General features: G+C 39.5%; 1 protein-coding gene across 2 annotated transcripts in view; it reads left to right on the top strand.

The window, feature by feature from the left end:
- The window catches only part of MTOR (mechanistic target of rapamycin kinase), a 167,926-nt gene that overhangs the window by 105,963 nt on the left and 49,553 nt on the right, over window positions 1–12,410 (top strand). For both annotated transcript variants that reach the window (XM_037828532.1, XM_037828533.1), the window contains one exon: window positions 8,042–8,117. In XM_037828532.1, coding sequence (XP_037684460.1) covers window positions 8,042–8,117 — 76 coding nt within the window. The remainder of the gene's footprint in view (window positions 1–8,041; window positions 8,118–12,410) is intronic.

Genomic DNA, 12,410 nt, shown 5'->3' on the forward strand with positions numbered 1-12,410 from the left:
TCTTACTCCCTTGCTATGGTCTCTTTGAAATGTTCTTTTATTGTATGTTTGTTTTCTTTTTAACTTTTTTTTTCATACAGTTGATTTGAAAAAAGAAGGGAAAGTTAAAAAAAAAAAAAGAAAAAAGACAAGGAAAAAAAAAAAAACAAAACGATGTAGTGCCCCCTTGAGGAGCCTGTGGAGAATGCAGGGGTATTCGCCTACCCCACCTCCATGGTTGCTAACATGACCACAGACATAGGGGACTGGTGGTTTGATGGGTTGAGCCCTCTACCATAAGTTTTACCCTTGGGAAGACGGTTGCTGCAAAGGAGAGGCTAGGCCTCCCTGTATTTGTGCCTAAGAGTCTCCTCCTGAATGCCTCTTTGTTGCTCAGATGTGGCCCTCTCTCTCTGGCTAAGCCAACTTGAAAGGTGAAATCACTGCCCTCCCCCCTACGTGGGATCAGACACCCAGGGAAGTGAATCTCCCTGGCAACGTGGAATATGACTCCCGGGGAGGAATGTAGACCCGGCATCGTGGGATGGAGAACATCTTCTTGACCAAAAGGGGGATGTGAAAGGAAATGAAATAAGCTTCAGTGGCAGAGAGATTCCAAAACGAGCTGAGAGATCACTCTGGTGGGCACTCTTACGCACACTTTAGACAACCTTTTTTAGGTTCTAAAGAATTGGGGTAGCTGGTGGTGGATACCTGAAACTATTAAACTACAACCCAGAACCCATGAATCTCAAAGACAGTTGTATAAAAATGTAGCTTATGACGGGTGACAGTGGGATTGGGAATGCCATAAGGACCAAACTCCACTTTGTCTAGTTTATGGATCGATGTGTAGAAAAGTAGGGGAAGCAAACAAACAGACAAAGGTACCTAGTGTTCTTTTTTACTTCAATTGCTCTTTTTCACTCTAATTATTATTCTTGTTATTTTTGTGTGTGTGCTAATGAAGGTGTCAGGGATTGATTTAGGTGATGAATGTACAACTATGTAATGGTACTGTAAACAATCGAAAGTACAATTTGTTTTGTATGACTGCGTGGTATGTGAATATATCTCAATAAAATGATGATTAAAAAAAAAAAAGTAATTATGAAGACTTTGAATAAAGTGGGATACACCTAGGTGAAAAAACAATTCTTAATTATATGTATGCTCTGGGCAACACTAAAATACGTATTTATTTGTATAGAATATGCATAGATGAAAATAATATTTTTGAAAGGTGATTATATCTTGGTGAACTTTGCTTCCTCCAAATGTTTCTTCATTTTAAAAATGTAGCTTCTCCCACCGATCTTGAAACGATAGAATTTCACCCTCCTGCCTAATATACACCGTTGTTAGCCCATGCTTTCTCACATAGAGATTTAGCGTGTCCTCTAGATGTTATGACAGACTTGCAGTTTAAACTGTGATCACCCAAAGGAAGGGCTGAAGACAAAGTAAGAACTATTTATTCTTAGGCCCTTCTGGCATGTAACTAAGACATCAGGAATCCATTTTTGTCCGAGCTGACCACTGCCCTTGCTCCAGATCTTTTTTATCTTGGTGCCTTAACTTCCTGAGAATTCCAAGGACACTGTTGTCTCACTTTTGATGCTTTCTAATGGGGCCAACCTGCTCTTTCTTAATATGTGGAAATAGAGTGGTTATTTTTCCTAAATTCTTGAAGAAAGAATGTAAAGGTTTGACCCTACCGGATCAGCTATTTTTACATGGCTCTTGCTTTAAGCTATAGAACTCTTAAGATCTTCCAGTCTCCCTTTACTTTCCCTACTGTGTGCATGTAAGTTGCCTCTCATAGATTTCTACCATCCCTGCTTCACTGCTGTCCTTTAGCTTTTTTTTGTTTTTTTCTAATTACCCTGTTTATAAAGTAACCCGCACATCCTTGAGTTCCCCAGACCATTTTGCTGCTCCTGGAGTCGCAGCGTAGCTTGATAAAAACACTAGGGTCCAGCCAACCCCAAATTGTCCTGACACCGTAAGAGGGACAAGCTATTTTGCTTTTCATCATGTGTTGTATACAGGGTTGTCTCAGTGCTGAGAGAAGCAACAGGGCCTGATCTGAAGAAATTACCACTCTATAGGACAAGAAAACCTGCTTGCAGTAGTGGTTAGGACCCAACACAGTGTCCAGTTTGGCCTCATCTTGGCTGGTCAGAAGCTTCTCAGGCCTGCTGCAGACCCCCATCAGCTGTGTGGCATGTGTCATCAGCCCAGGGCCAAGGGAATTCAGATAATTCTTACTTGACAGGGAACCAAATGAAATACAGACCATGGTCTTTGCTAGAAATGGACAGGAGAGGGAAGGCCCAGAGTCATTGTGGAAGCAAATAGGTGATGTTTTCATAAATCCCTAATGGACACACCAAGAAAACCTGAGCCTCCCTCAGAATTGACTGCAGATGCTCCGCATTTGACCGAGGACTTTCCACAGGGTTGGGGTTTGTGCTGAATCTTCTTTTACCACTTTGCTCTAATAGCCTGTGGGTCACTGAGGCACCAAGGCTGAGAGATGAGGTTGATAAACCAATGGGCCCTGCAAGAAGGAAGTACTAAGCCAAGTTACTTTGAGTTTGCTATCAACCTGGAAGCCTGTGGAACAGTGACTTAAAAATGCCTTTAGAAAACAACAGTGTTCTTCCAGTTTCCCTTTTTAGGTGGTAGGAATGGCATGTGAATGTCAAGTCCCTCTTATTGGCCTGAGAGACCTTGATCAACCCTTTCTGTCACTCACATCTTTCTCTTTGAAACTGCTCAGGACCTGCCCATGGAAAGCCCTGAGGGAAAGCTTTCTGGAAAGGGAAAGGTCCTGGGGGAGTAAACACGCTCTGCTCCCAGCATTAGCTTCCCTGGATCACTGTTGACAGAGAACTGACAAGGCCATGAGAAACTCCTTACCATCCAAACCACTTCCTCAGCTTCCCTGCTGCCCCTGCTTGGGTATGCCTACCTCTGCAAAGAGGTTTTTGGATACTGGGGAGAAAAGATGCATGGTGTAACCCATACTAAGGCATTAAGGGAATTTTGTATCCTTATTTGTTAATTCCACTCAAATCTGGAAGGCAATTTTCCCCAATGCCAATTTTCCCCAGATTCAAGCTCTTCAACATGGCCTCCTTCAATAAAAATTAAATCGTGAAATGGGGAAAAGGAAGATGGCAAATGAGTTAAAATGAATATGTCTCTATAATTGCCTCTTCCTCTGATACCCTACTGACTGAGTCACTGTGTTCTCTCCATTTCTGTTCAGTGTCCGTTTGTGGGCTCTGGGTTTTATGATGCAGATAGGCAATTTCGGTTTGCTTTCTATGGATTGCAGCTATATAAGATCTCAACTGGATGTTCTCACTAGATAACAGAATAGCTTGCAGATATGCCTCTCACACCCATGTTGAGGCAGCAGTGGGAATCACTAACTTAGAAATCCTTCTGACACAGTCCTCCTTTCCTTTGAGCCTCAGTGTGCATCCAGAGGAGATGGGAAATCTAGCCTGCCTGTCATCTCTGCACACTGCCGTCTTGGGCACGTTGCTGCCGAGCGTCTGTTCCTCTAAACTTGTTTGCTTGCAGATCTTTCAGCTGGACCAGAGTTTGTGGTGTCTGTTTTGTGTTGTCAAACACTCCTCTGCCATTGGGCTGGTCTTCAAACAGTTTGTCCTTTGGAAGCCTCCAGCATTAATAGGGAAAGATATGAGGAGCACACAAGGAAGCATTTATAGAATGGGCTTATAAAATTCCCAGCTGCCCCATAAAGTGAGAGTTCCTCATTAAGGGGGCTCTTGAGCAAAGGTGATTTCTTAACATGAGCCAAGCATACAATTTCTCCCTTCAGTCTCATAAAACCACATTTGAATTTAAAACGGGAATATTTCAAAGGACAGCCTTGTGTCACCCAAGTAGGTAGGAGATTTGGTGACTTCAAAGCCAGAACTCCTGAGTTTTCAGAGATTTATCTCACACTTCATGATATGGATATTTTCTGTAAGCCCAGCAGCCTCAGAGAAGCCTGCTATGGCAGCATGGCTGACTGTCATATTGGGAGGCCTTAAGGTTTATTAGTAGCTTTGGAAAAGAAATAAGAAAGGGAGGGGGTGAGAGGGGAGTATAGTACAGTGTCAGTAAGGAGGTTAAAATGAAGGCACATTTGAAGGACTCCTTTCTCCTTCACAGTGAATTATAGACAGAGAGTTACCTAATTGAAAACACTCAACCCATTGCTTTCAAGTATTCATTCAGTCATTCATTTTATAAATATTTACTGAGCACTTACTGATGCTGAGGGTAGAAAGCTAAAAACACAGTCTTTCCCATGAGAAAGCTTATAAAATATCCTGTAAGATCATTTTAAATGCTAAGTTTTTAAAGGGAAAGGATGACATCCTACAGGCCTGTGACCTACTGGGGCACATTTTCTTCCTCTGTAAAAATAATAATAGTGCCTACCTTAGAGTGCTGAGATAATGAATATGAGCCGTTAACACAGTGCCTGGCACATATAGTGAGCTCTCAGTAATTTTGGGTATCTTTTCATTGTTGTTGTCATTATAATACATTGCCTCCTATGGTCATGTGCCAGAAGTCATGAAGGAAGAAGAAAAAATGAAGGTACCAAACAAGGTGAGAGACCCTGTTGCTCAGGCCTTTTGTTCCCTTTAACTCTCCAGAACCTCCACAATGTCTGCAGTTAGCTTTCTCCAGCAACCTTGTAGGCAAGACCCCACAGAAGGCAAGAGAGAAATGCAGACGAAGGAGAACTTCTATAGGAAATTCACATGTCAAAATGAGAGTAAGAAAATAAACAGGATAATAATAGCTGCTGGTTAGTTTAAATTCTTTTTGACTCTGAACCAAAGAGAATGAGTGTATGTGCTCTCCTTTCCCTTGGGTCCTTAAATCAGAGACCAAGAAATTAAATTTTTTTAAATTTCATTTTCAGTTTACATGGGTATTTTTCAGTCCATTTAGTCAAAGCTGTAATTTTTCAGTGATTTTCCTTCCATTTGGACAAGAGCTTATCATGAAGTTCAGGGCACATCCCCAGGGCAGCTGTTAAGAGCCCCTGGTGGATATTCCCCTCCAACAAGCCCAGTCTCTCTCTCCCCGCCCCACACACCGAGCTGTATCTGGGTCTTCAGCTGCCCCCAGTTAAGTAGGAAGTATTATGTGGATGAGTCATTTATGCATTGGGAGGTTTGGACTTTGTCTAAAAGCAGTTGGGTTATTTGATGGTTTTCTTTTTCGATTTGTAAATCTGTGCTGGCCTGTCTTTAGAGGAGATTTACCAATTTGTATTTCTTCTGGCAGGTTTCTACTCACTACTTCCTGACTTTGATCAGTTTGTTGTAAAACTTCTTGTTATGCATAACGACTGGGAGGGTGGATTGGGAAGAAGATTTTGTTTGTTTTTAGTTTTGTGTTGTTTTATCCCTGGAATAAGACAAGCTTTAGTAATGTTTATAATTTGTTTTTGAAAATAGAATATGTTCCAGAACACAAGCTTAAAAGACAGGATTAGAACAAGACAAGGCAAGATTAGAACTCCTGGATTTTTATGTCTAATTCTTAGTTAGCTTCTGGTTCAGGCAAAGAACCACTTCATCGTCTCCATCAGAACAATTCATTACTCCTACCAGGGCCATCCCAATCATCCTTGTTAGGGCTAATGTATTGAGAAAGGATTTCCTGCTGGAGTTCTTTTTTCTGGCTTCTTATGCTTCCAAAATCTATTTGGGTTCAAAGAACTAGTTAATTAGAAATCTATCCCCTATAATATTAATTGTTACTACTGTTCACCCAGCTGCGGACAGTTGGGCAACCAAGTACAGTCCCTGACCTAAGGGCCGAGAGGCGTCGAGATCCTGCACTAGAGTTAGTGCCTTTGAGCTGGCTTTTCATCTTCAGCTGGGAAAAATTCATGTAGAGCTTCTTGAAGGAAATAGTGATGCTACAGTTTCACTCTGAAATAAAAACGTCTCTGACTTCTGCAGTAAACCACCTTTCAGGGAGTGTTCTGGCTCATTGCTTTCCTTAGGACAGGGGCAGAAGACACAGTGGGTCCTCCCAGGAGATCCTGCACCAGGTGGCCTGTGTCCTGCGGACACAGAAAGACAGTGACACCACATTCACCTCTGGTTGCAGCCCTCCCCAGCGCCTGGATACGCAACTCGAGCAGGGCTATTTGGGAAGCGTTGGAACTCAAACACCGATGATTTCCTAATGCTAGCTCAAGTCTCAACCATGGATGTGTGTTTCTCCTGTTCTCAAGCAGCTAAATAACTATGTTTCTAGCAACTTTTATCCTTGGACAGAAATTTCATACCCATTATTTCATTGAATTCCCTTTAGAACCTTGTGAGGGAGGTAGTATTATCCCCAGTTATAGATGAGGAATTTAAAACTCAAAATAGGTGACTTGCTAATGATCACACAACTCATAGGTGGCAGAATCAGACCTCCAGAGTTTTAAACTCTCATCTTTTGACTCCAAATCCAGAGCCGCCTCACTCGCTTCCTCCCCTCAACAAAGAAGAGACATAAGGTTGCTTCAGATAACATGTGCACTGTGCAGATTCGTTGTGCGGCTTTGGGAAAGTCACTGCACGTGTCCCCCTACCTTTCCCTGGGTCTTAGGGCTGATAATTCCTTTCTCCTCCTGCTCACTCAGGGAGGCGTGACACCAAAGAAGTAATCGGTTAGAAAGATTGTTTGAAATATGCCTTGTAAACTTGAGGCATTAGATTATTACTTTTACAGATGTTAACTTCTCTAGTTCATCAGATTTGTGAGCAGTTCTGTCTCAGTTTTATTGGAAGAAATGTGATGGAAATTGAATTTTTAAAAATAATATTTATAACAGCATTCCCTTGCCATTTTACCACATTGAACCAAAATCCTGGAATTTCCCAAAACCACTTAGAAGTTAATTCTAGTCAAGTAGACAGTTTGTACTTGAGGCAATAAACTGAATCCTTGCTGTTTAAACCAATCTAGACTCCCATGTTGGTGTGTCTTCTCTTGCTCCCTATCAAGAAACAGATATAATCCTTGTTTTCATATGGCTTTCTCCAACCTGCTCCTCCCTCCCTCTTTTTCTTCCTCCCATAACTTAGGCTTATGGTTAGTATTGGGGTTCAATACGATTTACTCCCATTGAAAGAAGAGTCTAAGGCCCATGCCCTCCTACTTTCTGGAGCTCTTAGCAATTTCCAATTAACCAGTCCTAGGCACCAGGCTTTCCAGGGCTCTGCTTCATTGCCCCATTCCAGGTCCAAACCTCCAGCCCTGCTGGCCGTATACAGCCTACAGATACCCAGCAAGGCAGTGTGGTGTTAGCAAAAAGTATCTACACCAGAGAGACCAGTCCAAATACCTGTAGATGGCGCCCCTCACAGCCCCATGCTGATGGAGGGGTGGTCCTCGAGGAGGGTCTGAGGAAGTTTCTGAGTTTGAAGACAAAGGAAATGGGCTCTGTCAGGGGAGCAGTCACGATGGTTGCACAGCCACAGGCCCAGGTTCCCTGATGCTGACATGGGTGACCCAGCCTCGGTGCCTCTTCTGGGTCACTCACAGGGTCAGAAGATGTTTTATTTGTTTTGGTTATTCTTATTACTGTAGGTAGCTGACAAGAAGTAAGAGTTAAAAGTTTGGAGGGACCTCATATGGTGGTACGCTACAGCAGATGATTTTGGATCCAGGGTTTCTAATTTTTTAAAAATACACGTGCTCCCTGACTTACTGGATCTGAGAGGAAACCACTATGTGCTGCTTGCGGAAGGGCCCAGAGCAAGCAAGGCTTCCTGTCTACCAAATATTAGCATTTGTTTTATTGCCTCTGCCCCCACCCCCCCAAAAATTAGAGATAGGGAATCAAAAACCTTTCCCAGATGAAATCATTCAAGCATTAAATATTAATACTTACTCTGCATCTGTAAGACATTGTCACCAATGTCCTAGGAGCCATCTGCCCACAAATGATCCCCTTCCTCCGACCCACAGACAGGTTGAGTGTAACTACCTCTTCCTTTTGTTTTTCCAGCATTAATAATAAGCTGCAGCAGCCAGAGGCAGCTGCCGGAGTGTTAGAATATGCAATGAAGCACTTTGGAGAGCTGGTAAGTGCCTTGTTCGCTTAGAAAAGTTAAAAAGTTATTTTTCTTTTCTGGTTTTTCACTATTCACTCACAGTCTGACTCTGATTACCTGTATCATTCTTTCCCTCTCTCTCTCTCTTTTTTTCTTTCTTTTTTTTTTTTTAATATTAGAGAAGTGATAGGTAGACTGAAAAATCGTGTACAATTACAGACTTCCTGTATATCCCCCTCACACACACACTTTTCCTTTTAACACATTTTATTAGTGTCATACCTTTGGTACAGTTGATGAAACAAGATTATAATTGTACTATTATCTATAATCCATAGTTTACATTAGGGTTCATTCTTTGTGTTGTACAATTCTTTGGCTTTTTAAAGTTTAATTCTGATAACATATATACAACCCAGAATGTCCCCTTTTAACCACAATCAAATATATAATTCAGTGGTGTTATATATAATTCACAATATTGTGCTACCATCACCACCATCTATGACCAAAATATTTGTCACCCCAGAAACTCTGTATTAATTAAGTATTAACTTCACTTCCCTACCCCTACCCCAGCGCCTGATTCTGTGTAATCTTCGTTCTGTCTCTTAATTTGCATATTCTAGTTATTTCATATCAGTGAGGTCGTATGATATTTGTTCTTTTGTGTCTGGCTTATTTCACTCAACATGAGGTCTTCAAGGTTCTTCCATGTTGTCATATGTTTTAGAACTTCACTTCTTTTTATGGTTGAATAATACTCCATTGTATGTATTTACCATATTTCATCCATTAATCTGTTGATAGAAGCTTGGGTTCCTTCCATCTTTTGACAATTACGAATAATGGTCACTGTGACCATCAGGGTGTAAGTATCTGTTTGAGTCCCTTCTTTCACTTCTTTTGGGTAATTCTATACTTAACTTTCTGAGGAGCCACCAAACTGTTTTCCACAGCACTGCGTCATTTTACATTCCCACCGTCAAAGAATGAGTGTTCTGTTTCTCTACATCCTCTCCAAAAATTATTTTCTTTTTTCTTTGTTTTGTTTTGTTTTGTTTTCCTAATATTAGCCATTCTAGTGTGGGTGAAATGGTATCTCCTGATTTTGATTTGCATTTCCTTAATGACTAATGATGCTAAGCCGTCTTTTCATTCTCTTATGGACTATTTGTGTTTCTTCTTTGAAGAAATGTCTGTCCAGGTCTTTTGCCATTTTTAAATGGAGTTGTGTGTCTTTTTGTTTTGGAATTGTAGGATTTCTTTATATATTCTGGATAGTAAACCTTTACCAGATACGTGCTTTCCAAAGATTTTCCCCCATTCTATAGGTTGTCTTTTTACTTTCATGATGAAGTTCTTTGATACAGGAGAGTTTTTAATTTTGATAAAGTCCCGTTTATCTATTTGATCTTTTGTTATTCGTGCTCTACATGCCTAAAAAACCATTGCCTAACACAAGGTCTTAAAGAAGCTTCCCTTTGTTTTCTTCTAGGAGTTTTATAGTTTTGGTTCTTATATTTAGGTCTTTGATCCATTTTTGTGTTAATTTTTGTGTATGTTATGAGGTAGGGGTCCAACTTCGCTCTTTTGCATGTGGATATCCAGTTTTCCCAGCACCATTCTTTGAAGAGGCTAGTCTTTCTCCATTGCGTGGACTTGGCACTGTTGTCAAAAATCAATTGGCTGTTGATTCTTGAAGACGTTTGCATAACTATATAGCTTACATGGTGTAACTGTGTGATTGTGAAAACCTTGTGGCTGACACTCCCTTTATCCAGTGTATGGACAAATGAGTAGAAAAATGGGAACAAAAATTAAATGAATAATAGGGGTGATGGGATGTTTTGATTGTTCTTTTTACTTTTATTTTTATTCATATTTTTTATTCTTTGGTATAATAAAAATTTTCAAAAATCGATTGTGGTGATGAATGCATAACTATATGATGATACTGTGAACAGTAACTTACCATGACATATACAGTTCTGGTTTTACTAATCATTTTTTTTCTTTGAGTAATATGTGTATGCAAGGTGGACCCTTGATGAGCCAACATTGCACTGTGGATACATACCTATGTTTATGCATTATTAGAACAGAAGGTACTGTGTATAGACGTGTTGCTTTGAAGCAATATTTGCAAAACGTGCAAACTTAGATATCTGAATTTGGAAAAAATAAAAAGGTTTTCATTGCCAATAAAAAAATCAATTGACTATAGATGTGTGGGTTTATTTCTGAACTCTCTGTTAAATTCCATTGGTCTATATCTGTCCTTGCTCCAGTACTACACTGTTTTGATTACTATAGCTTTGTAATATGTTTAAAAATTGCAAATTGTGAGTCCTCCAACATTGCTTTTCTTTTTCAGGATGCTTTTTGCTATTTGGGGCCCCTCATCCTTTTGTATAAATTTTGTAATTGGCTTTTCCATTTCTGCAAAGACTGTTGGAATTTTGATCAAGTGTGTTGAATCTGTAAATCACTTTAGGTGGAAATGATATATTAACAATATTTAGCCTTCCAATCCATGAACATGGAGTGTCCTTCCATTTATTTAGGTCCTCTTTGATTTCTTTCAGCAATATTTTGTAGTTTTCCAGGTACGAGTCCTTTACATCCTTCGCTAGAGTTATTCCTATATATGTGATTTATTAAGTTGCTATTGTAAATGGAATTTTTTTCTTTGATTTCCTCTTCAGATTGTTCATTTAATACACAGAAAATACTTCTGTTTTCTGTATATAGGTCTTGTACCCCGCCAACTAAGTACGTTGTTGAATTTGTTTTTTAGCTTGTGTATCTTTCTTATGTATTTTTCAGGATTTTCTATATATAGGATCATGTCATCTGCATAGAGGGAAAGCTTTACTTCGTTTCCTATTTGGATGCCTTTTATTTGTTTTTCTTGCCTAATTGCTCTGGCTAGAACTTCCATTACAATGTTGAGTAACAGTGGTGACAGTGGCAGCCTTGTCTTGTTCTTGATCTGAGAAAGGAAGCTTTTGGTCTTTCACCATTGAGTATGATGTTAGCTGTGGGTTTTCATCTATGCCCTTTGTCATGTTGAGGAAGTTTCCTTCTGTACCTAGTTTTCTAAGTGTTTTTGTAAAGAAGGGGTGCTGAATTTTGTCAGATGCCTTTTCTGTGTCAATTGAGATGATCATGTGTTTTTTTCCTCTCTGTTCTATTAATGCAATGTACTACATTAATTGATTTTCTTTTGTTGAACCATCCTTGCATACCTAGGATAAATCTCACTTAATTGTGTTGTATAATTCTTTTAACGTGATGTTGGATTCAGTTTGCTGGTATTTTGTTAAGGATTTTTGCATCTATATTCATAAGGGATATTGCTCTAATAATTTTCTCATGGCACCTTTATCTGGCTTTAGTTTTTAGGAGAGGTTGGCCACATAGAATGAGTTTTGAAGTGTTCCTTTGTCTTTGATTTTTATGGAAGATTTTAAGCAGGAATTGGTGTTAATTCTTCTTGGATGTTTGGTAAAATTCACCAGGAAGCCATCTGGTCCTGGGCTTTTCTTTTTGGGGGAGATTTTTGATGATGTATTCAATCTCTTTACTTGTTATTTGTCTGTCGAGGTCTTCTGTTTCTTCTTGAGTTGGCATCTAAGTTATCCAATCTGTTGGCAAACAGTTAGTCTTCATATTTTCTTATAATGCTTTTGATTTCTGTGGTATCTATAGTAATGTCCCCCCTTTAGTTTGTGATTTTAGTTATTTGCATCTTCTCACTTTTTTTCTGTCAGTCTTTTTGTCGATTTTATTGATCCTTTAAAAAAATCTTTGAATTTTTTATTCTATTTTTTTAGTTCTCTATTTCATTTATCTCCTCTCTAATCTTTGTTATATCCTTCCTTCTGCTCACTTTGGGTTTAGCTTGCTCTTCTTTTCCTAGTTCCTATAGTAATGAAGTTAGGTCTCTGATGTGAGACCTTTCTTTTTTAATGTAGGCATTGAAGCTATAAATGTCCTTCTCAGCACTGCCTTTGCTACATCCCAGAAGTTTTGGTATGTTGTGTTTTTGTTTTCATTCGCCTCAAGATATTTCCTAATTTCCCTTTTGGTTTTTTTCTTTGATCCATTGATTGTTTAAGCGTGCATTGTTTAATTTACACATATTTGGAATATTCCATTTCTCCCTCTGTTATTAATTTCTAACTTCATCCAGTTGTGGTCAGAGAAGATATGTGGTATGATTTCAGTATTTTTAAATTTATTTTAAACTTGTTTTGTGACCTAACATATGGTCTATCCTGGAGAATAATCCGTGTGTACTTAAGAAGAATGTGTATT

Source organism: Choloepus didactylus, chromosome 2 (assembly GCF_015220235.1).
Source record: "Choloepus didactylus isolate mChoDid1 chromosome 2, mChoDid1.pri, whole genome shotgun sequence".
In the NCBI taxonomy this organism is placed as follows: domain Eukaryota; kingdom Metazoa; phylum Chordata; class Mammalia; order Pilosa; family Megalonychidae; genus Choloepus; species Choloepus didactylus.